General features: G+C 43.0%; 2 protein-coding genes across 4 annotated transcripts in view; one reads left to right on the top strand and one right to left on the bottom strand.

Moving 5' to 3' along the window:
• VPS45 (vacuolar protein sorting 45 homolog) overlaps nucleotides 1-7,124 on the bottom strand; it is a 52,125-nt gene extending 45,001 nt beyond the window's left edge. The window contains exons 1-5 of one of the 3 annotated variants that reach the window (XR_006276944.1): nucleotides 6,782-7,078; nucleotides 5,901-6,035; nucleotides 3,628-3,688; nucleotides 1,593-1,672; nucleotides 995-1,063 (exon numbers count right to left, since the gene is read on the bottom strand). Coding sequence is in view for 2 of the 3 variants with exons in the window: in XM_038382495.2 (XP_038238423.1) it covers nucleotides 995-1,063; nucleotides 1,593-1,672; nucleotides 3,628-3,688; nucleotides 5,901-6,035; nucleotides 6,782-6,874 (438 nt within the window). In the remaining variant the exon portion in view is untranslated. Of the gene's footprint in view, nucleotides 1-994; nucleotides 1,064-1,592; nucleotides 1,673-3,627; nucleotides 3,689-5,900; nucleotides 6,036-6,781 lie in introns of all 3 variants that reach the window. The other 2 variants (XM_038382495.2, XM_038382496.2) reach the window with 2 other exon arrangements.
• The window catches only part of LOC119847591, a 40,103-nt gene extending 16,835 nt beyond the window's left edge, over nucleotides 1-23,268 (top strand). The window contains exons 4-17 of the mRNA XM_043502188.1: nucleotides 10,951-10,989; nucleotides 11,721-11,769; nucleotides 11,918-11,984; nucleotides 13,628-13,678; nucleotides 13,867-13,894; nucleotides 14,629-14,659; nucleotides 15,373-15,430; nucleotides 15,959-15,989; nucleotides 16,303-16,339; nucleotides 16,495-16,560; nucleotides 16,907-16,942; nucleotides 21,066-21,101; nucleotides 22,112-22,139; nucleotides 23,147-23,268. Of these exons, the coding sequence (XP_043358123.1) occupies nucleotides 10,968-10,989; nucleotides 11,721-11,769; nucleotides 11,918-11,984; nucleotides 13,628-13,678; nucleotides 13,867-13,894; nucleotides 14,629-14,659; nucleotides 15,373-15,430; nucleotides 15,959-15,989; nucleotides 16,303-16,339; nucleotides 16,495-16,560; nucleotides 16,907-16,942; nucleotides 21,066-21,101; nucleotides 22,112-22,139; nucleotides 23,147-23,164 (558 nt within the window). The 5' untranslated portion in view covers nucleotides 10,951-10,967 and the 3' untranslated portion in view covers nucleotides 23,165-23,268. The remainder of the gene's footprint in view (nucleotides 1-10,950; nucleotides 10,990-11,720; nucleotides 11,770-11,917; nucleotides 11,985-13,627; nucleotides 13,679-13,866; nucleotides 13,895-14,628; nucleotides 14,660-15,372; nucleotides 15,431-15,958; nucleotides 15,990-16,302; nucleotides 16,340-16,494; nucleotides 16,561-16,906; nucleotides 16,943-21,065; nucleotides 21,102-22,111; nucleotides 22,140-23,146) is intronic.
• The last annotated feature ends 715 nt before the right edge of the window (nucleotides 23,269-23,983 follow it).

Here is a 23,983-nt window from a genome sequence, read left to right as displayed (position 1 = left end):
ATGAAGGGGTCTCAAAGTGAGTGTCCAAAATGTGACAACACAAATTAGTGGATGCTTTTCAAAACTATCTAGTCATATCTATACAGTCCCCTTCAGCTAGTGTCCAGAGCCTACATTCAAAGGCAGAGCAGTAGCACTCTTCGATATTTACTGGACACAGCAAAAAAATAAGTATTTAGGATTAACTAATTTGGATCTTCTGAAGTATTTTATTTCAATGGTGTCACACAGGCCTCAACCCTGCTATCTTTACTCATGTATAACCTCTGTCGATTTCAATGGGAGTTCTTCCTGAGTGAGGAATTGCCAGACTGGATCCAACCGAAGGTCCAGCTAACCCAGTGTCCTGTCTCGGACAGTGGCCAGCACCAGCTGATTTAGAGAAAAGCACAAGAAATCCACATTAGGAATCATCCTGATCTCTACTGGCTTATACCCTGAAGTGTGAGGTTTAATAAGCATGAGGACCTTAGTATTTTCTTAATTGACTCCTCTCTTTTTCAGGTTCTTTGACTCCTCCAGGAGACGATCTAGGAGGTTTCTAAATAGCCCTGTGTGCATCTTCTCTCATTCTTACTGCTTGGTCTTTGTCTTATGGAAAGTTTCCTATTGAAACCATCCAGGCAGCTGCACGGAAGACAAACACCACGACACTTGAGAGATTAAGGTGTTGGCTTGACAGCTGTGGGGTTTGAAGTCCACTGAGCAGGTGCAGCATGGGCAGCAATTCAGGCTCAAACTACCCCATCCCTGCCCTCAGAGAGTCCATTTAACACTAAGTGGGAGGACAATCTACATAGCACTTCCAATCCATGGCCTTTCATTTATTGACAAAGTGTCAGCTCCACAGCAAGGGCTGCAAGTTATAACAGCCTAGCTTCCCAGCTGGGCAACTGGTCAGGATGTTCAGTTAGTTATGACCATGTTCTGGTGTCCTTCAATCCCAGCTATCAGCCAAAATGAGACCCTAGAGGAGCGTTAGCCTTTTCCATACCTGGCAGCACCCCAGGAGGTTGAGGGAAAACACGTGTGGATTCACGGCAATGTAATCTCCGTAGAACTCCTGACAAGAAACACAAGTAAATACAGTTAACGTCACACCAACACTTACGCCTTCTATGCAAGCAAATGTTTCGACACCAGCTATTCAGCCCAAACACACGAACATAGGGACACGTCCTTAAAGTCGTAAGTGATTCACAGCCCCAATGACTCCCAGCAATCCCCACTCCTCCCAGAGTTCCTATCTCTGCTGGCATTTCCAGTCTGTTCCTCATATATGGCTTTTACTCCACCTTTTGCATGTGTGCCTGCCAGTCACCACTATGGGAGACACGTACCAACCCTGCTCTGGCAGAGGAGCTTGGAAGTAGGAACTCTGGCAGCTCGGGGCAGATTATTTTTAGACAGAGTATCCATTCTTCTAGTCCTAAATTGCTGCATAGTGTTGTTGTGTGCATACTGTTCAATGGCTGCTGAGGTTATTCCCCAGAGGTGGCTGCAGTGACAAGTATACGTAGCCTGTTGATCAATTCTAAAAGTACTTCGGGACGGAGAGAGTCATGTAAAATATTAGATAATATTACACGCACCTGAACTTCTGCCACAACTTCCTGCTCGTCAGCCTCAGCCAGTGACTTTACATCACTCTTACTGATCACGTTACTGAAATCTGAAAGGAGACACGCAAGACACTGCAGGTCAGCAACAGCTGGGGTCGGAAGTTAATGCGTAATATGCAAAAGGAGCTGTCAAACAAAAAGTAATCAAGAGTCTTTCAATTGAAGAGGGTAGGGGCCGAATCATAGCAGGGATGGATTTGACCCTAGGTCTGCATTCATTATGATTATTAATACAGTCTAGATATTTATTGTAACCCAATTTCCCCCCCATTAACGTCACGTGATGATTCAGGGAGTTGGGCTGATGGCCATGGAGGCTGAAGCTTTCCTGCGTTTAGACACAGCGGATACAGCATGGACGGTGGCACAGGATGTTTCCCCTTTATGTTGCCCCCGATTAACATGTGCTCAATAGGGCATTTGGAACTACAGCAGCAGCACCAAGGCCATGATATGCTCAATATATCAATAACATCTCTTGCAATGTGTTTGTACAGCACCCAGCACAATGTGGCCTTGATCTCAGCTGTGGCATCTAGGCACCACTGTGTTCATTTATTTCTAATCTGTATTGAGCCGCCACCACTTTTTACTGTATTTTTTTTTTTCCCCTTCAATTGAGACAAGCGTTTCTTCTCTGGCATCATTGTGTTCGTACAGATCAACAATGACATCTAGTGGCTGGTTGAGCCCATTCCCATGAATCTCAAGGCAGAAAGAAAAAGGGTTGGGAACCTGTTTTTTACAGGACTGAATTTAAACCCAATACTAAGTGCGACTAGATCACTGAAGTTCCAGAATTTCACAGCATGAACACAATACTAGAAAAACACCAGGCTGGGCCAGTAGTCAGTGAAAGATTCAGTCTAGTTGTTCTAGGCATCCATGGACCAATACATTCCACTACATTCTAACCTTGGCTCTGGCTCAGATCCAAAGCGAAATAACGTCACTCTCTCAGCCTTTCTACCTCAGTTTCCCCATCTGTAATATAGGGATGGGATTGGCCTACTTTACCCCCGTGGGAGGTTTAATTCATGTCTGTAGAGTGTTGTGAAGATGTAAAGCCCTAGAAGTGTGAAGTGTTATTGCGGATTGTGGAATATACTGCCAAGTGGGGTTAGCATTCATATTGCCAGTCCAATCCCTCAATCCTAGGGCAGCTGGGTTGGTCGAGTCAGAGAAGAGAAAATGCCGAGGAAGAGGATAAGAATCTCTCATAATTTTGCAAGAGGCTGCTCTGCACAGCTGATGTGGGCAGCTGAGAGCAAGATCTGGTTGTAAGATCATGATACTAAGAATCACAACCCCTGGACGCTGTTTCTGAACATGACACTTGCTTCTCGTGTGAAAGCTGATTCACCTTTCTGTGCCTCAGTCCTCCCACTGGAGAGCCACCCCCTGCCCAATTGCTTTGAGATCCTTGGATGAAAGAACTTTGAAGGACAATGCATTTTTAAGTGCCTTTGATGGGCTTGAAGTACAGCCTGAAAGGAGGAGCAGCTCGGCATGAGGTTACTTGGAGGGGGCAGAGGAGGGACATATTGCAAAAACTCAAGGCTAGTGGCACATAGAAAGGGAAACAACATCTAAGGGCTTGTGTCTATGTAATGTTTTAACAGTATAGTTAAAGTGGTACAAGCCCCTTGTGTGACCACAGTTATACTGGTGCTTATACTAGATTAGCTTACTCCTGTAAATTTTGGGGGAAAATACGCTAACCCCATATAAAGTCTCTTTATGGCATAGCTGTATCTGTCCTTAGGATTGTACAGATTTGACTCTCTTGATAAAATGAAAACAACCCATGCCAAAAGAGTTAAATTGGTACAAAAATCTCTATATAGATCAGGCCTTCCCGAGGTGAGACTGAGAATCGGAAGGCTGCTGAATAAGAACAGAAACAAGGACTTTAAGAATGCTTCAGGTTTAGAAGAAAATATTTGCATCATATCAGAGTCTGCCTAGAATGTCTGAAATAATTGGTGAACCAGGACATACTTACAAATATAATAGATGCTGTACTTGGGCCTCCACAGCTCCTGAATGAGGTATTCCACATTCTCCTTGATAAAAGGAAAACCCAGATGGAGAAGAATCAGAAAAGGTCCCAATAATTATGCAATAGGTGATTAGACTAATTAATGCTTCTAAGCTGGCAGCACTTTGGATCTGATTCTGCAAATCACTATGCTCTTGCTAAAATTACTGGAGGCTGGGGTTTTGCAGCACCAACATTCTGGGAGCACTCAATACCGGAGCCGGGTGGAAAACGGTTTGCCTGTCCTTTCTCAGTATCTTGAAAATATTCAATTTTTCCCCTCCCAAATCAGGACAAAAGCCAAAATTCTGAGAATCTTCCCATACTGAAATTCCTAGGGGACAAAATTCAATTTGGGGCAACTGAAGTGGACTTGCAAACTATAATTAGCTTAAATTTTTTTTATGGAGGCATTTCTAACTGGGATTTTTCACTGGAACTAGTCAAAACTAAATGTTTCAACCATTTCTAAACTTATTTTCCAAAAAAATTGCGAGTAAGAGAATTCATCAAAATTGGCCCTTCACTGCTAAAGGTTTTGGTTCTGACTAATTGGCATTTTCAGACCAAAAAAGTTTGAAAAAAACAGCTCTTCTCAATGTTGAAGGACTCGCTCCAGCAAGAGGCCACACTGGAATTCTCCTCACTCGTAGAAGAGGGAAAATCTACAGGAAGGTCCTCCCTGCAAGCAGCCCTGGATGCAGCTGACTTGGCTGCTAGGTCCATGTCCTCCACAATGGCCATGCATCAGAGCTCATGGCTCCAATCCTCTGACCTCCCTCAGGAGGTACAGACTCTCCAGGACCTGCCCTTTGAGGCTTGTCTATCGACCTGACTTTCAAAGGAACTCATGGCCAGATTTCCACGTGCTCAGTGCCACAACTGAATGCATCCGATGAAGTGAGCTGTAGCTCACGAAAGCTTATGCTCTAATAAATTTGTTAGTCTCTAAGGTGCCACAAGTACTCCTTTTCTTTTTGCAAATTTTCAAGAGGGCTCAGCTCCCATTTAGGTACTTAAAGCGGGGCCAGGTTCTCCTGAATGCTCAGTAGCCTCCAGAGACACAGTTAAGAACAGATTTTCAAGAATTCAGCCCCCAACGTGCACCTGACTGCTGAGCTCATCTGAAAATCTGGCCATTTATTTGGGGCCTACCTGGGCTCTTTTTAATATTGTGACCTACATTTGTGCTAAGCAGTATTAATAAGAAAGAAATATTAAGCCACGAGGCAGATGTCTCTCTCCTTCTGGGAATTAGACATGGGAAAAGCCTACAGGATCATTGAACCCATCCTGCAAGTTCAGCAGACGGACCCCCAGCTACTATAGTGAGCATTACAGACACGTATTATAGCGAGTATTATAGACTAAATAAAGGTGCCATTTTGCATGGTGGGTTGTGTCCCACAGAATTCTATGTTTCACAGTACTACTGCTCCCACATGATGCCACCTCTCATGATTCTGCATTTTTCTTGAAGCCCCAGCTCCTGGAGTCATGTGACTACAATGCAAATTCATTTGTCAATTAAAAGAAAAGGAGGAAAGAGCAAGTTTCTAACCCCTTGTGGTTGAAGAGAATAGTTTGAAAGCATGAACCTTAAAGTTCTAAAATCAGATGGAAAATAAAAGACCTAAAATTTATTATTTTTTAAAATCTCATGATTGATGTTTGAACACTTTCAGTTAGCAATACTACTCCAAATCCAAATTGGAGCAGGGTTTGTTCTTTCAACTTAGGCAAAAGGCCAAGTATGCTCAGTAAGAAGTTACAGGGAATTGTTGGTGGCTTCCATTATCTAATTAATTTCATGAATGAAAGAATTTTCATCTTTACAAAAACTACCAGGAAATTTACCAGCCCGGGTATAACGTCAACTCGCCCACACTGTATAATGGGGCCAATGTAGGGGTTGGGGGAAGAAGGGGAGGGTTAAAGGGGGTTATTTTTTTTTTTTTAAATTAATTAGTCACTCCAGGAGAGCGGACAAGGTAAAGTCTGTACAGCTATCAAACTAAGGCATTGATCGTGAAACACAAACTTGTGCTTAATTTTATACACATTAGACGTCTTGATGAATTCATTGGGACTGCTCAGAAGCATAAAGCTAAACACGTGGGAAAGTATTTCCAAGATCAGAGGCTTAGATACCAGCATCATCTGCTCAGCTTGTATGTAGGACCTGGGCAGAGCAAATACCAATGCAAACAACAGCTGCTTTTACAAAAGTATCTTACCTTTGTCGGTCGCAAAAAACAGATTGCTTTCAAGTGTTTCATAGTCTCTCTGTTCAAAGAATCGATACGCTCAAAGAGGTAAACTTCCTTCTGAAGGATTTCTGACTGTGTATACACCATGCTCACGATACTGGTCTGCAGGGAGAAAGAAGGAGAAGCCAAGTTATGTCATCTTGCTGGGGCAGGCTATGAGATACTGAGACAGGGGAGTGTTGACTAATGGTTAGTGCACAGGACTGGGAGTCAGGATTCCTGGGTTCAGTTCCCCCGGCTCTGCCACTGATTTGCTCTGTGTCCCTGGATAGATTATTTCACCTCTTGTACCTCAGTTTCCCTGGATAGTTCATTGCAATTTTATGTCAATACACAGGTGTGCAGCAGCCCTCGGTGAACTGGGCTAACACTGCAAAGCATGGCCTCAGCAGTGTTCATGGAGCGGGTGTAGCAGAAGATTTATTGGTGCTTGAGAGCAGCCACCTCACACAAATCCTTGATACCCCCATTCTCCAACCTGCTCCTTGTCCCACTAAGGAAGCAGAACAGAACTGCTTACAGCCTGCTCCCTAGCCCAGCACTGGCAGGGTATTCCCCCAGGAGCTAACTGCTTAGGAAGGGACATCAAGTTTGCAAATTATTAGAGCCAAGATGAGGAAAGGAGGAGGGTCTAAGAAGCCATAAACTCCCTCTACTCCCTGGCAGGGCATGCACTAGAGTAGCAAAGAGATATTTATCTTCCTGTAGATCCACACCATCACAAGAGGAAGACTCCAACCTGTGGTCGGGGTAGAAGCCAATGTTACCCCAGTAGCTCATGAAAGACAAAATGACAGAGACAAAGGAGATGCCATTGTAAATATAGAAGCCATAGTGGCCTAGCTCACCGTTTCTTTATCCATAAGGAGGACCTTCATCCCAGGCCCGCTGTCTTCAATCATCTTGGACACATATTGCTTCACTGCAAAGACCACATTCATTTTTGCAAGCGATTGCTTTCCCCCTCCCTATCCCTTCTGCAGTGGGTAATACTAGGCTAGGTACTGAGCAACCAACTCCTTTCTCCTATGCAGCTAGCTGCTTCCTTCCTTCCTTGTTTCCTCCTATTGCAGCACTGGGAGTTGTAGTTTACAAGGAGGAGGAATGTACTGCCAAGCAACACCCATCCTCTTTCGTAGGCAGGGGTTGCAACTACAACTCCCAGCAGCCTCAGCATAAACGCATTCAATTTCCTGCAGCGTGGGTGTGTTTTCAATGTACTTTTACACTGTGGAGCTGTCAAGTCTTTCTCATGTGGAAGGGGCATGCTACACTGGGGCTTAACTTTGGAACAGTGTTTAAAGGAGCATGCTCTTGCAATGAAGCATTTTGAGGCATGATTCCCTGAGATGCAGCAAATCACCCTCAATGATATTATCACCACTTGACACCTGGCATCATTATGTTTTGTCCCCTTTTGGCCCTGAAGATCATCAGAATCTAAACTTTATTTAGGCTTCCAAACAAACAGTGCAGAGGCTGTTGCAATCATTGAACTACAAGACAAACGGCTGCACAGAATCCCAAATGACAATTCTCTCACAACCCTTAATTCTATTGGTTTTGGCCTAAAAAGCTCTAGCCTGAGTTCTGAGAAGCTGCACAATTTTGACGTTCAACCTGCGAGAAAACAACGGCATGCCTAATACCTGGAGAGAGAAAAAGAGGTGTGTTATGCTGACTGCTGCATGGCTCTTTGATCTATGGACAATTGCAGACCTCATTAAAGCGGACGGATGGGCTAACCACCCTTCTTTCAGGCCAAATGGAAGGAGCAATTAAATGCCCCTTTGGAGAGTGATAGCTGGAAATGGTAGGAAGCCACAGCCCAAGAGAATGGGCTGAATGGCTAGGATGACAGAAGCTAAACTCTATCTGTTTTCTGGGGAAAGATTGCAAACACTGGGCAAGAGAAGCTGTGATGAGTGTGCCCTGGGACAAAGCCAAGAGACAGATATTCTTTTGGACACAAAAAGAAAAGGAGTACTTGTGGCACCTTCAGACTAACACGGCTGCTACTCTGAAACCTGTCATTTTGGACACAGTACTCGATGGAAAGGCAGACCTACATTTCTGAGCAAATTGCTACTGTTTGTTTCTATTGTGTTTAGGGAAACAGGACTTTGTGTACATTCTTTGTAAATAAACAGGATAGCACCAAAGAAATATCTGATTCCTAATTTCTCCTCTTAACAGAAACAACCTGCCAAAGTCCTGAATATTGACTAGGTGCTTGGGCCAAAGGGGGTTGTATAAGGGTTGAGCAACAACCTTAAACTTCTGTTGACTCACACTGAGGAAGGAGAGTAAACCTCCCCCATATGCTGCTCCTGCCCCCCTGTGCCAATCCTCCCTGCTGCTCCTGCACCCCCTGCACAGTGCCAAGCCCCCTGACTGCTCCTGCCCCCCATGCCAATCCCCCTGCTGCTCCTGCCCCATGCCAATCCCCACTGCTGCCCCTGTTCTCCAGTGCTAAGCCCCCCAACTGTTCCTGCCCCCCATGCTAAGCCCCCCTGCTGCCCATGTTCTCTAGTGCCAATCCCCCCTGCTTCTCCTGCCCCCATGCCAATCCCCCCTGCTGCCCCTGTTCTCTAGTGCCAATCCCCCCTGCTGCTCCTGCCCCCATGCCAATCCCCCCTGCTGCCCCTGTTCTCCAGTGCCAAGCCCCCCGACTGCTCCTGCCCCCCAGTGCCAAGCCCCCCCGCTGTTCCTGCCCCCCATGCCAATACCCCCTGCTGCTCCTGCTCCCCACAGCCAAGCCCCCCGACTGCTCCTGCCCCCATGCCAATCCCCCCTGCTGCTCTTGAGCACACACCCCGGTGCAAAGCCCCCCCCCATAGGCTGCTCCTGCCCCCCTGTGCCAATCCTCCCTGCTGCTCCTGCCCCCCATGCCAATCCCCCCTGCTGCTCCTGCCCCCATGCCAATCCCCCTGCTGCCCCTCTTCTCCAGTGCCAAGCCCCCCGACTGCTCCTACCTCCCAATGCCAAGCCCCCCCGCTGTTCCTGCCCCCCATGCCAATCCCCACTGCTGCTCCTGCCCCCATGCCAATCCCCCTGCTGCCCCTCTTCTTCAGTGCCAAGCCCCCCCGACTGCTCCTTCCCCCCAGTGCCAAGCCCCCCCACTGTTCCTGTCCCCATGCCAATCCTCCCTGCTGCTCCTGCCCCCCAGTGCCAAGCCCCCCCCCCCGCTGCTCCTGCCATGCCAATCCCCCCTGCTGCTCTTGAGCACATACCCCGGTGCAAAGCCCCCCCCATAGGCTGCTCCTGCCCCCCATGCCAATCCTCCCTGCTGCTCCTGCCCCCAGTGCCAAGCCCCCCCCGCTGCTCCTGCCATGCCAATCCCCCCTGCTGCTCTTGAGCACACACCCCGGTGCAAAGCCCCCCCCATAGGCTGCTCCTGCCCCCCATGCCAATCCCCCCTGCTGCTCCTGCCCCCCAGTGCCAAGCCCCCTTTGCTGCTCCTGCCCCCATGCCAATCCCCCTGCTGCCCCTCTTCTCCAGTGCCAAGCCCCCGACTGCTCCTGCCCCCCAGTGCCAAGCCCCCCCACTGTTCCTGCCCCCCATGCCAATACCCTCTGCTGCTCCTGCTCCCCACAGCCAAGCCCCCCGACTGCTCCTGCCCCCATGCCAATCCCCCTGCTGCTCCTGCCCCCCAGTGCCAAGCCCCCCCGCTGCTCCTGCCCCCATGCCAATCCCCCCTGCTGCTCCTGCCCCCCAGTGCCAAGCCCCCCTGCTGCCCCTCTTCTTCAGTGCCAAGCCCCCCGACTGCTCCTGCCCCCCAGTGCCAAGCCCCCCCCGCTGTTCCTGCCCCCATGCCAATCCCCCCGACTGCTCCTGCCCCCCAGTGCCAAGCCCCCCCCGACTGCTCCTGCCCCCCAGTGCCAAGCCCCCCCCGCTGCTCCTGCCCCCCCCGCCAAGCCCCCCTCCCCAGTGCCAAGCCCCCCCCCAGCGGCCTCGCCCTCCCCCAGTTCCAGCCCGGGCCGTTGGAACCGGCGCCTCGAGCGCCGAGCGGCCGTTGCAGAGCGAGACTCCGCCGCCAGGGCCGGGTGGGTGTGGGGCGCAGGGCGGGCAGAGACAGGCCCGGGGGGGGGATATGGGGATATTCACTATGTCCCCCCATGCCTGGGGTGAATGAGGGAGCTTTGGGAAGCCCCCAAGTCCCTGGGGTGCATGGGGGTGTGTGGGGAGCCCCCAAATTCCGGGGAAAGCTCTGGGGAGCCCCCAAATTCCGGGGGTGCATGGGGGTGTGGGGGTTTAACTATAGCCCCCAAATTTCTGGGTGAATGAGGGAGCTGCCGGTGCCTCCCAAATTCATGGGGGTGAATGGAGGGACATGGGGAGCCCCTGAAATTCCTGGGGTGTGTGGGGCAGCTATGGGGGTTTCACTATAGCCCCTTAGGAAATAACTAAAGGGGGGGTTGTGAGGGAGTCTCATTATAGCCCTTCAAGCTTTGGGGTGCAGTGGGGTTTTGCTTAAGCCACTCCCCAGATTCCTGGTTATGAATAAGAGGGGGGGCTGTGAAGGTTTTGCTATGCCCTTCCCAAATCTCTGAGTGTGGTTAAGGGGGAGATTGGGGATGTTTCATCCCCACCCATTACATGGGAGGAATTCATGTGAGATCCTCCTGTTGCCATCCCACAAATTACAGGGAGGTAAAGAAGGATGGGGTGAGCTTGTCTTACAGCCTCCTCCACCCCAAATTCCAGGATGAAGACAAGGGTGGAGAATTGGGGTTCTCCCTTTAGCACCCTCCCCCCAACTTCATGGGGAGTTCTGGTCATCTAGCTCATCTAGTTAGCTCAGCTCCTGGAAAGTGAAGTTATGGACTACCCCCACAAGTACTTATCCAAGGGTCCAGGAGGGTTTGTACATCCCACACCAAAGCTGATCTATGGATTTTGTTTTACTTAGCTCTTAGAAACGGACCTGATAGGAATGAAGGTAAAAAAATGTAGCATCCCTATAAGGAAGGAATAACTGTAGATTGTAGCCTAAACTCATCTCTGTTTCTGATTTCAGGTTCCACTCTCAAAATGCCATTACTTGAAAAACAGGGTAAGTTCTAATCCTTGGATCTATTTATGTAAGGTGTCTCAAACGGCAAGGCGCCAGGCCAAAATGATAGTTGTTAAAAATCACTCTTCAGGAATGACAAAATAATCAGGTCAACTTTTCCAATCAGTAATTTATTTCCAACATAATATTAGCCAACAAGCAACTACAGATGAGAATTTAAGGTCCAATTCTGCAAGGTGCTGAGCATCCTCAACTCCCACTGAAGGCGGTCTTAGAAGAAGTATTCAACATCCCAAAGGATCAAGCCCTTAAGAAGCCTTAGACCTGATTCTCCATTCACTCACACTGTTGTACATTAGGAATGATTGCATTTAAATAATTGGGGATACATCAGTGTGAGTAAAATCTGAACTCAGGCCCTTGGCTATGTAAGTCTCCAAGTCAGTTGAGAGACAAGTTTAAAACAAGCAGTTCATTGTACTGCTAGGACTTAACATTGTCTTCCCGCAGACTGTGGCCCTGCTCCTGCAAATTGAGCCACATGGGCAGATCTCTGTTCCCACATGGCGCCCCACTGAAATGAATGTGAGGGTGCAGGGGTTCGCCTGCGTTGAACAACTTGCAGGATTGAGCCCTATATAATTTTTGCTTTAAAACCCTGGGTCTGTGTGACACTTATTCTGCCTGTTATTCCTGATTATGACATTTTTGGAAAAGGGCTATTATGTTCATTAAAGTGTAATAATATAATGTGTGCATGTTTCATACAGAAAATGGTGAGCAGATGCTGGTGAAAAATGAAACCTATTTGCAAATCTTGTAAGTACCTTTTCTGAGAAGCTGAGCTCTTTCATATGCCATGCCTTTGTACTTCTAGTTCACTTTTTATTCTGTTTGATTTACACTTAATGTTCATCAAAGTGCATTTAAAAATGTGACTATAGTCTAAAATTCCTGTATTTTGTAGGAAAAATAAAGATCAGAGAAAGAGACTTGTCCATGAAATCTGTTCCTTTTTAGACAGCAGTCAGTCTGTAAGTAATACATAACAAAAAAAAATCCCTGAAGACATTTACATATACATTATTAATGTTCAGCCTGTGAAAACTGAGGTTCGTGTATGTAGCTCAGACTCTGTGAGGTCTGGTCCACACGCTGTTTTCAGATTGGAATAACTATGTCTATTAGTGGTGTTATTTTTTTACTAATATAGTTATATTGTACAATCACTAGTGTGAATGCTCTTATACTAGTATAAAGGTACCTTATATTGCTATAGCTTATTCCCCTTCCCATATGGTATAACTGTTAAAATAATAATAATAATTAATAATACTGTAATTAATCATAAATAAAAATAATAAAGCAGTCTAACTTTTGTGTGTAGGCAAGGCCTTCTTTTGCTAAAAATGACTTCTCTATTCACCAGATAACATAACATAAACAATCAGAACCAACAGGAAAGTTATTCTTCTACATGTGAAGGGACACGATGAAAGTGCTCAAGCCAAAAAAGTCTCCTTCCCCACTTTCCTTCTGTAAACATGGCATATTCCACTTAGATGCACAAGGAGCGGATAGCAGAGGAGAATCCAGTAGTATCTCCAGAGTGAGACAGATTGTAACAGTCTTAAAATCCCAGTGTATAGTTTGAACAACCAACTAAATCAGACTAAGGCACCTTAGTTGAGAGTCAGGGGCGTCAGAAGTTCCCTGTGAATGAGGTCAAGGGATAGGAGGGGGAGTGAGGGGAGGTATTGAGACTTAGGCAGCCAGTTCTTGGCTGGGAAGGTGAGTTCTAAGGGTTGCAAACTTCTCCCAAGCGTGTTCCAGCTTCTCTGATTCCCATTCCCTGCTCCCTAGCCTGACCCCGGATCCTGCAGCGACAGCTCCAGCCCCCTGGATCCAGCTCTCCCGCTCTGCCCCAGATGCATGCAAGTTTACACAGGGGTAGAGCTCACACAATATTTCCATTGCAGGGGTGTTAGTACCCCCTACTTCTCTTTGTTCCTTCGCGCCTGACCTGGGTCTCTCCTGTTCTCTGACTGTGGCACACAGCTATTTAGTCTAACTCAAGTTTTTGGGCTCAATATAGGGGTAGCTGGGTGAAATTGAATGGCCCATGGTACACAGGAGGTCGGATGATCCAGTGGTCCCTTCTGGTCATAAACTCTATGAAATCTGGATTTCTTGGTAACATGGCATGACTGTGTGTGTGACATTGAGGAAGGAGTAAACCTCACAATAGTCATCATATCTCTTCACTGGCTTCATTTTTGTGATCCATCTGGGTAGTAACATTCTGCTAAATTACATTATACTTTTAAAACAATGGTCCTGTTCCTGGAATATACTCTCTGTGTAGAATCCTGCTCTTGCATGGAGCACCAATGAAGTCACATCACAGGATCAGAGCCTGTGTGATTACAATATTTATTAGCCTAATGTGATTATCATATTTATTCAGTATCAGTAAACGAGTTAACTTTCTTAAAGTTGTTTACAGCATATACCTAACATATAGAATTAAGAACAATATTACAGGTGTTTTAAAATTTGACAAGTATATTGTAATAAGACCTGAAAAAGCTGACATTAATTTCAAGATCTACAAAGGTGACACAGATGTTATAATTTTCCCAACACAATTATTGATATATTTATTTTTCTTTCTTAGGTCCAAGAAATTGATGCTTTGAGGACAGAAAATAGGAAGCTAAAAAATGCGGTATATATTTTACATAATGTATTTCAATTTTTAGGTGGTTAAATGTATGACAGCTCTCTGCAGTTGCTCAGGGAATAATTACAGAAATCACTTTAGCTAATTCTGTTTTTTCAATATACAGAGATTTCAATGTTAATGTTTCTATATTTGTGCCTAATCCCATTTTCATTCTGTTTCGTTTTCATTAGAACTCAAGGCTGCGTTATAAAACTAAAGGTACATAATCTAAAAAGAACCTAGAAGTTTCCCAGCTGGATCATTATAGATATTAGAAACAGAATTGAAGATTAAATGTGTGGGTTGGAAAAGGTTTAGATGCAATATTATGATAGGAAAATGAAGAAATTGGATATGTATTGTAAAATTAACCACTGATAAAATGAGTTAGACTTTAATGTATATATTCTGGCCAAAATGTTTAAACTTAGATGCCTTAAATTTAGCATCTAATATGTGTCCTGAGCTTCAGAGATGCTGAGCACCCACATTTCACCTTTAAGTCAATAGAACTTTGCATAGAAATCCATGGGCAAGGTATGGCTGTCTTAGACCCCAATGCTGCAACATGTAGCATGTAGACAGAGGACTGCACCTGCATGGAACCACATAGAAAACAACAAAAAGAAAAGGAGTACTTGTGGCACCTTAGAGACTAACAAATTTATTAGAGCATAAGCTTTCGTGAGCTACAGCTCACTTCATCGGATGCATTTGGTAGAAAACAACATGTTTCACACCACATTTTACAAGATCAGGGCCCTAAATTGTTTGTAAACAGACTTTGTGAAAGAGAAAAACGTCCACAAAAAAGAAATTATCTGTGGGAAATTTTGCATGGATCTTTTAATGTTGGAAAGTAATAGGGACTTGTATGGAGTTTGGTAAACAGAACTTCACTTTTTTTTTGGTGGAAAAATTAATTACTCCTTTTTTCTCCCTTATCTTCTTAGATTGGGCATTAAAGAAAGAAGAATATGAAAAGTAAGATTGATGCACTAGTATTTTCTTACACCGGGTTTAAAATGGTCCACAACTGTGCTAAAATGTATTTGCTTTCAATAGCACTTAGAAATTTTGCAAAAGATGGATTCATTTCTGTCAGAGTTCATTTAGAAAAATCGGCTCACTTTTGTGCCTGTTTTGCATCTGAATTCCCCTTGAACCACAGTTTTTGCTTGTTTTCCTTTTTCCTACATGGGATGAAATTAAACAAATGCAAATTTAGGCTGAATAGCAGGAAAACCTCTCAACAATGAGTTCTGGTATACTGTGGAACAACTAAGGCCATTGTTTAAGTCACTGAAAACTAGACATGAGACACCACTGGAGAACATAAGCCCATCTGACTTAATTGGAACTTAAGCACATGCTTAAAATTAAGAATGTACTAAAGTGTTCTGATAAATTAGTGCCATAGGGAACATCTCTGCATTGGCTGGGGTGAGATGATAGATTAAATTCCCCCAGTACAGATGAGCCAGCTAAAGTTTTATAGCCCACTTAAGCCCTTAGTATGAAACTTAAATGAACTTGTAATTCTGCTGCACAGGGCTGAATGAATTTCAGCTAGATAAATAAATCTTCCCAACTTCTAGCTGCTATGATTCCAGGATAAACTGATGTAAGTTAATTTTGTAAATTAAAATAGTTCTGGTGAGTGACACGTCTACTTGCATTTTGCTTTGTTTTCAAAGTGAGATTGAGAGGCTTTCTGGTGAGATATCTAATTACTTAAATGTCACCAATTTCTGGGTGAGTATATCTGTATTACTAACAGTTCGGGGGGAGATCGTTGATGGGATTACCCCTCTTGAGGATGTTGTGCTTTCAGCTAGTGTGATATAAAAATAGTCAGGCCAAAGAAAAGAAGCCCAGGGACATTAACTATACCAATGATTGGAGTTCATTCCATTTGTTTAGAGGGAATAGAAGACTATCAGAGACAGAAAAATTATAGGTTTCAGAGTAGCAGCCGTGTTAGTCTGTATTCGCAAAAAGAAAAGGAGTACTTGTGGCACCTTAGAGACTAACAAATTTATTTGAGCATAAGCTTTCGTGAGCTACAGCTCACTTTATTGGATGCAAAAAATTATGAATCCCAAATGAAGCAAAGAAAGACCAATTATAAATCTTTGTTTTATCTCCTCTGCCTGCATTCGGGAAACAGACGTTAGTGATGCATTTAGGAATGCAGTACTTCTGGTTATGTCCCAAAGTGGATTTTTTCACAAAAATGCCTGACTTTTTCTGATTGACTGAAATGAACTGTCTCTCCTTTAGTATGAAGAGTCAGAGCTTTTGAATGGCCCAGGTATGTTATTTTTAGAGATCTCAAAGAACATTTAAGATAGTTATAAAAGTACTTTCCTCTGTCTGGCTGTCATGTTTTTTTGTTTGTTACAAGGCTACTGTAGTGTGTACCTCAGCTATCTTATACCCTGCCATAATTTTCACTGGTTTGTACTGAAAACATTGATCCAATATTAAAGCATGAACGGCAGCATGCTAATTTAAAATACATCACAAAGCAAATAACGTGAATGTGGTGTTCAGGCTGAGAAATCAAGCCTTAATCAGGAAATTCTAACGTTAGAGAGACCATAATACATTTGTACATTTAACAGATAAGAGAGCACCGAGGGAATCCACCAAACATGTGAGGTGAGCAATGGAACAGGCGGCATTTACTAGCTACCGTTCGAAAAGAAATGATAACATGAGATAATACCAGGATGTCATCACTCTGCAGATTGTGGAGTCTGTCCGGAATAACTCTCAGGTGAACTTTCTGAAAATAGACTGTGTCTGATTTGCAGAGGTGCTGAGCACTCACAACTCCAATGGACTTCAATAGAAGTGCTGGGTGATGAGCATCACTGCAGGTCAGATCTGTGCTGTCTCAGGACCAGCACCCCAAATTGATAGTCACAGTTGAGCCTTTGGCTTTAAAATGTTCAGATGTAGGCTGTAAATGCATTTTGTGTCTTAAAAGGAACTCTTTCAAAGAAAGTTGCAATTCCACTTCAACATTATTTAACTACACATTTTAATTTTGAAGTACCTACATTTAGCAATAAATTTGTAGGAGCCGAGGGCAAATAGCAAGTTAAACATAAATAGTCTGGGGTTTTGAATATTATAAATACCCAAAAGCTGCAGTTTAAAGGGCTAATCCTGAATGATCAATGGCTTTTTGAAATGATTGTGCTTGCATTTGAACTTCTACAGCACTCCGACAGAGGGCGCTCTTGGATCAGAGAAAAGGTAACAGCTGTTCTCTCTATTAATTCATTAGATTGCAATTCATTAGATATAAACTAATTTAAATGTTGTGTTTTTGTGGTACTTACACTACTGGGATGGTTTCCATGTTGAATTAAGTGGCCACAGCCTTCCATCCACTGGAGGGATGCTGTAAAGGACCAGCATTGCCCATAGAGTGGATGATGCTGGCAAGGGCATCCCCTTAGCAGCTTTTGGGAGGATTGGTGAGGAACTCCTACTGGGATTTAAAACTAGTAAGTACCACAAGCAGTGTCACTACCATGCCCCTCCCTTTGGGTAAATCCCTTCTGAAAGAGAAGGGTGTGTCATTTTCATCTCCCCTTGCACCTGGTTTAGTGAAGATCTGTAGGAGGGAATAATAAGAAAAGGTGAATTACAAGTTGGTAAATATAATGAGAAGATCTACTAGACAGAGTCTTTTGGAAATGTTTGGGCAGGATTAGCCAGTCTCAGAGTCCTTTGTATATAGCTGTGGTACATGGGTCCCTAAATCTGTGTGTGCATTGAAATAGCAATAAATTGTGAAGGATTCTGCAGCCAGCTGTAGTCTTTAGATCCCTTAAGGCGTGAACTTTCAGTGTGGTGCGTTGGGAGTCCAGCCTTTCAGCTGCTTTTACTGTTTGAAAGTTGCATAGCTAAATCTCTGTGCATCTTGCTAAAATGTTTCTAAGTGTGCAACCAGTTCTCCGTATGAGAGTGGTCTATTAATTAGAACCTGGCACTGGGATTCAGGAGTTCTTATTTCTCTCCCTGACTCTGCCCCCCACTCACTGTGTGACACAGGTCAAGCCACTTAACTTTCTCATGCCTCATTTTTCCTATCTACAAAATAGGAATAATAATACTAAGCAACCTTTCTAAAATGCTTTGAGATCCTCTGATGAAAATTGCTATATACATGTCTTTATTGTTAATTTGTCACTAAGACATCTAGTGAATTATCTGGATTTATCAGCATCCCACCTTTTTGCCTCCCCATAGATGTGCAAAAAAAAATGTACATCCAGAATTAGATCTACATTGCAAATATCTCATTTGCATTGACCTGAGGAACCTTTATTAAATAAATGGGGATGGTTTAGTGGTCTGGACATTTGATTTGCAGTTACCAAACTCCCTGTTAACACAGATTCAGGTTTTGGCAGGGTTCATACCTGCAAATACTTAGGACGTGGGCGACTGGAGTTAAATTCCCTGCTCTGCAACAGACTACTTGTGTGACCTTGGGCAAGTCACTTAATGTCTCTGTGCTTCAATTCCCCATCTGTAAAATGGAGTTAATAGCACTTCCCTGCCTCACAGGAGAATTGCAAGGATATTGCATTAAAGACTTTGTGGCACTCAGTTGGGGGTCATGTAAGTACCTATGACAGACATATATCAGAGGGGTAGCCATGTTAGTCTGGATCTGTAAAAGTGGCAAAAAGTCCTGTGGTACCTTATAGACTAACTGACATATTGGAGCATAAGCTTTTGTGGGTGAATACCCACTTGGTCAGATGCATAAGGTGCCACAGGACTCTTTGCCGCTATGACAGACAGAGATAGCTCTTCATTTTTATATACAGGGTGGATTCTTTGCTAAATGTCTGATAAAGAAATAATGACCACAGTTGCTCAGGACCTCAGTTTTTCTAACTATTGGTATAATTTCTTTTCTTCTCTATGGATCTTATTTAAGGAGTGTGTTTGGAAGCATCCTTAGCTTTTGTTACTTGCTTTATCTAATTACTATAGCTATGCTTGGTTTCAGTGGAGTTATTTGCAGCTACATTTGGCCTTAAAATGAATGTGAATCAGTGAAGGGAGTGGGAGTAACTACTGAGCACACACCCCGGGTGTCAAGTGGCAAAGGCATTGGCTGGCACCCTTCTCTAAGCATTTGGCATTGAGGGTTGCCACCTGCTACTTTCCTAATTAATTCTTCAAGAGTGTAAATGTGGGAACAGCTATAGATGCGACCCAAACCCAATGCCATTCTAGTTAGGCACTTCCTGTGCTTAGGATACAGGTAATAAATAGGACTCCACAGATGAAGAGGGCTTATCAATTTGCTCAGATGTCTTGTATAACCGGTTACTGGGACGTCATGCCTAATGAGTATTTCAGCTTGTGCATAAAGGTTCTTCATAAGAGGCAGTAAGCAGAGTCTTATCTTGAAACCCAAAGCGAACATTAAACCTAGTGTGAGGAGGATGGGCCTTGAGACGTGTGGAACAAAGGAAAACTCGCCACTGCTGGAACTGGCCCATTGTATCTGTCAGGCAGCCAGCACATACACAAGATTGGTTATCATGTCATAGGAGGAGTCTCTCAAGGAACAGAGTGGAAGAAATCCAAATGTATTTTAAGTAGAGTAGAGACATCCTGAAATCCCTTGCAGCTTCTCTCTTCAGTGTTGTTAAAAAGCAGATTTCTGGGAGCATTCTAGTGTTGTTTTAAAAAGCTATGACATTTCCTTTTGGCCATCAGGCATATAACCTCTATGAATAAATCCCTATCAAACAGAAACTTGTACTTTAAAATCAATGGGAGTTAGGTGCCTAAATACCTTTTGAGGTTCTGGGCCTAAGTCCAGTTTTTATAGGTGGCAAGAAACTATTGTACTGACTGGTCCACTTATTTCTTTCCTTTGTCAGTTTCTAGTATTCAAGGATGCCTTTTTTGTCCTGTGCTACCTATTGCATCTCATCTGTTCAGTGGTTCCTGGTCAGAACACAAACCATAAGAAAGTTGGCATTACAACTTTGTTTTTCTAAGCCATCTGTTGTTTGTTTTTTTATAATTCGTATGTTTTAAAAGCTTTCTCAGTCTCTTCTTTTCTGTGCTTCCCTTTCTCACCTCTTCCAACTTCTCTGTTCCTTCTGCCCGTAATTTGAGAGTAGTGCGTTCAAACAGCTGCAGAGATATTTTCCTTCTAACCCCTGGAAGTGCCTTTGGCTTCAAACTGTTACCAAAGCAGTTTGTATCAAACCTGAGTGATCAGATTGTTTTGTATGGGGAAGTGGCGTGTTCAGCTGTAACTTCTGTATTACAGGCCTTTATAACTGTCTAAGAACCAAGTGTCTCTGTTACTCAGAACTAAATATGGAAGTTAGCGCCTGGCAAATCAGACTGTTGTAGCCCTTGGTTTGGAGTACCAGAAAGGTTTCTGTTTTTACAGGAAAGAAGCTAATACTACTTTTAAAGAATATCTGCTCTGATTCATTAATGTTGAAGAACAGAGAACAGCTCTTGGTCCTGTTAATCTCAGTAAGAATAGCATTTGGGATTAGAAGCTATTCCTAGCATGAGAGAGCTAAAAAAAGGGGTTAAACATAGTCAATCCAGTGCACCTCCACTATAATGTCACTATTTATAGTATAATTTTGAATGGATAAATCCTGCCTTTCAGGTCCAATTAAGCAATTCTCCTTATCTTCGTCTTGTAAAATACGTATTTGTTGCCTTTTTAAGCACAGGTGTGACTGTGTTTTATTTCACTTTGCTGATTTATGAGCTCTCGGATATATTCCTGTAAGAACTATTGTAGGCCAAGAAGTTGTACACTTAGAGATCTTTATACTGTACTGTTTTGTATGTTTTTAAAAGATCTAAGCTTTTTCCATAAGAAGGTATTTTCTAAGGACCGATTTTTTCACTCATACTCCCTTACTCTAGGAGTCAATGGGACTGCACGTGGCATAAAGTACTACTCATCATAGCACCAGATTGTAAAATCAGGTCTTAAATTAGGGTTTAATTGCATTTTGTTGTTTTCTGGGCCTGTTTTGGTTTAAAATGCTTTGATAATGTCAGGAAAGCACTTATTTAATTATTTGTTCTGTTTCTGTGGAAATGCTTTTGTAATGATGTCAGTGATGTTACTTTTGACTAAATAAGCCAAGTATGTTGTCTCCTCTTTAGAAATTCATCTTTGTAATCATCCTTGAAAGAATAAGAAATGTCTTTTTGTTCATTCACTGGCTTGTATTGTGTTGGATTTGCCAAAGTGAATTTTAAAAGCTTAAAGTAGATTTTCTGTTCTTAAAACTAATATCTTACTAAAGAAGGATGCAAAAGACATGTAATTAATCTGCTTTTGTTTGTTTTTGCAAAACAGGACTGTTGCTACTCAGACGGGTGATGATAGCTCAAGGTACCAAATGATTAAACTGATATTTCTTACAAACATTGCACTTCAGGTGTTAGCAAAGTACTTTGTTTCTTTATATAAGCTCATTGTACATAGGTTTTTACTTAATTTCACATTTAAAAGCTGTGACATACACCCAAACACTCAAGTTCAAGTTTTTGCCGTTAAATTATCTTAATCTGGGGCTGGACGACATGGGATGGGTCACTCAGTACTTGTCCTGTTCTGTTCAGTCCCTCTGAAGCATCTGACACTTGTCACTGTCAGAAGGCAAGATTCTGGGCCCAGTGGACCATTAGCCTGACCCAATATGGCTGTTCTTATGTAACCACTTCATTGGTATAAAAGGATTTGGCTGCTTCGTTGTATTTTTGGATGCCTAACTTGAGACACATAGGGCCAGTTTTTCAGAGGTGCTAAGCATCCATAACTCCACTTGAAAGCAACAGGAGCTGCAGGTGTTCAGCACCTCTGAAAATCAAGACTAACGGTGAAACCTTGGCTCTGCTGAAATCACTGGCAAAGCTCCCATTCACTTCAGTGAAGCCAGGATTTCACCCTATATGTTTAAAATCAGGCACTCAAAAATGGAGACACCCCAAATTAGTTGTAAATTGTGGCCTGAGCCTTGAGCCTAGTTTATAAATCAACAGTGGCAGGATTGTGTTTTTTTATGTATCCTGAAAGCTCTTTGGTCAGGGAATGCCTTTTTGTTTTCTGTGTTGTACAGCACTTACTAAATGGGGTGCTGGGGCTCCTCCAGGCTACTGCAGTACAAATAAAATATTTTAAAGCATCTAGCACTCTTTTGGTGCAATACAAATACATAGTCATATTGATTATAGATTAGAGTCTTACTGAAAAATGTAAGATACGGTAGCAATAATTGTGTTTTGAAAGGAGTGGCATAGTAATTCAATTAAATAGTTTAGTAGTTGAATAAAAAGGTGGCATAGATCACATGCTGGAGATATTGATATCTTGTTTAATTTGTTTTTTTCTTCTAAACCCAGCTGCATAGTTGAAGAGCCCTTGGCAAAGGTAATCAAGATCTCTTGGCTTTGCCTCACTTGAATCCAGCAGACTGTAGGCAGGTGCTATGCAAACTTCCTCTTACAGAGTTTTGTCAATGTCCCTCGCTCCTGACCTTCAAAGTAGTCCTGAGCCGGTGCTGTTCAGATAGCATCAGTCAGGCCAAATATCAGTAATAACTGTGGACATATGTTTCAGAGCAGCAGCTGTGTTAGTCTGTGTCCGCAAAAAGAAAAGGAGGACTTGTGACACCTTAGAGACTAACGCATTTATTTGAGCATAAGCTTTCATGAGCATCCGATGAAGTGAGCTGTAGCTCACGAAAGCTTATGCTCAAATAAATTTGTTAGTCTCTAAGGTGCCACAAGTACTCCTTTTCTTTTTGTGGACATATGGGAACTAGAGTGAGACCACAAATTAATTCCTTTGTTACCTTAACTGGAATTTGAACTGAAATCTCCAGAACTTCACGGCTGCTTTGGTAGGGTCAGTGCTGCAACCCATAGTCGCTCTTGCAAGTAGTCCCATTGAAGCCAACAGACCTACTGTAGTCGCTAAAGATTTCTAGAAAATAATTGCAAGATCAGGCCCTGGGTTTTCCTTAAATACTTTTCTACTGTGGCATTTTTCTAACTGTAGAAGACTGATATATTAATGCCATTATTGCTTTGAGGAAGAATCAACAAAAACATTATCTAGCTTTTGTGATAAACTGAAGTCCTGCTTAGACTTCCACAGCAGAGAAACTAACCATGTTTTATTAACTGGAATTGGTTTATTCTGATCTACTGATTTTCCAAATTAGTTAGTAAAGAATATGATATAAACTTTCCACCACTACCAGAAATGAAGTGGTCCAAGTTAAAAATAGCTCAGATGGTTCTTTTATTAAACATGCAGAGTGAAAATTTTCATGTACCCTTATAGGAAGTTAATCTGTTATTTTTAGAAAAGACATTTCCAGCAACTGTTTTGTATTTCGAAGAAATGATAACCATCTTGCCTTCTCTTCACAGGATGAGTCTGAATGGTAGAAGAGCAATTTCATTTTAATATGTCTGGCTGCTGGACAACATGTTTGACATTGTTTCACATTTAACTCTTACTGAACAAATTATTCATATATATATGTATATATATATACATATTAAAAATAAAAACCTATTCTAATCCTGCTGATGCTTTATTTTAGTTCGGTACTTTTAAAACATTCTGATGACAAAAGGATTTCTTAGAGCCAGATTTTATACCCTTATTTTGAATGGCACCCTACTCCAATCCCAGTAAAATCAATGAGATTACTGGTGCAGTAAAATGCTATTGAATGTGAGTAAACTGATCAGAATCAGGCCCTTGTCATTTAAGAATAAATAGATTTACCTTTACTCATTTCAAAAGGAAGGATGATAAAGGCAGATTCTGCATGGATAAGGGGATTTACTGTCATTTTCTTCAAAATAATTTTATTAAATTCTCACTTAAGATAATCACCTTTCACTAGCTGTACCTTAGCATATAATCCTGGTCCAGTTTTTAAAGCTGGCCCATCTCATTAGGTTACAGATTTCTATGCCAACCATTCAGAGCAACAAGTTTCCAGATACTGACACAGCAAAGTCTAAGGGATTGGCTTGGGGGTGATTTCTCCTGATAAGAGTGAGACTCCACAAAGTCATTCTTTACATGACATTTATTCTCTTTGAGTGACTTACTTGACCTGTATCAAGTAGCTTCCTGCAGCTATAAAATTTATACCATAGATTTTAGTCATACCTTTGCTTGTGGCATTCATATATAACTGCTCCAGTTGGCTTGTTTGGGAAGTCGTTTATAGGTTTCTGATTAAAGGTAAG

This window comes from Dermochelys coriacea, chromosome 24, assembly GCF_009764565.3.
Source record: "Dermochelys coriacea isolate rDerCor1 chromosome 24, rDerCor1.pri.v4, whole genome shotgun sequence".
NCBI lineage: Eukaryota > Metazoa > Chordata > Testudines > Dermochelyidae > Dermochelys > Dermochelys coriacea.
The sequence above is the reverse complement of the archived record's forward strand: the minus strand, read 5'-3'. Positions and strand labels throughout refer to the sequence as shown.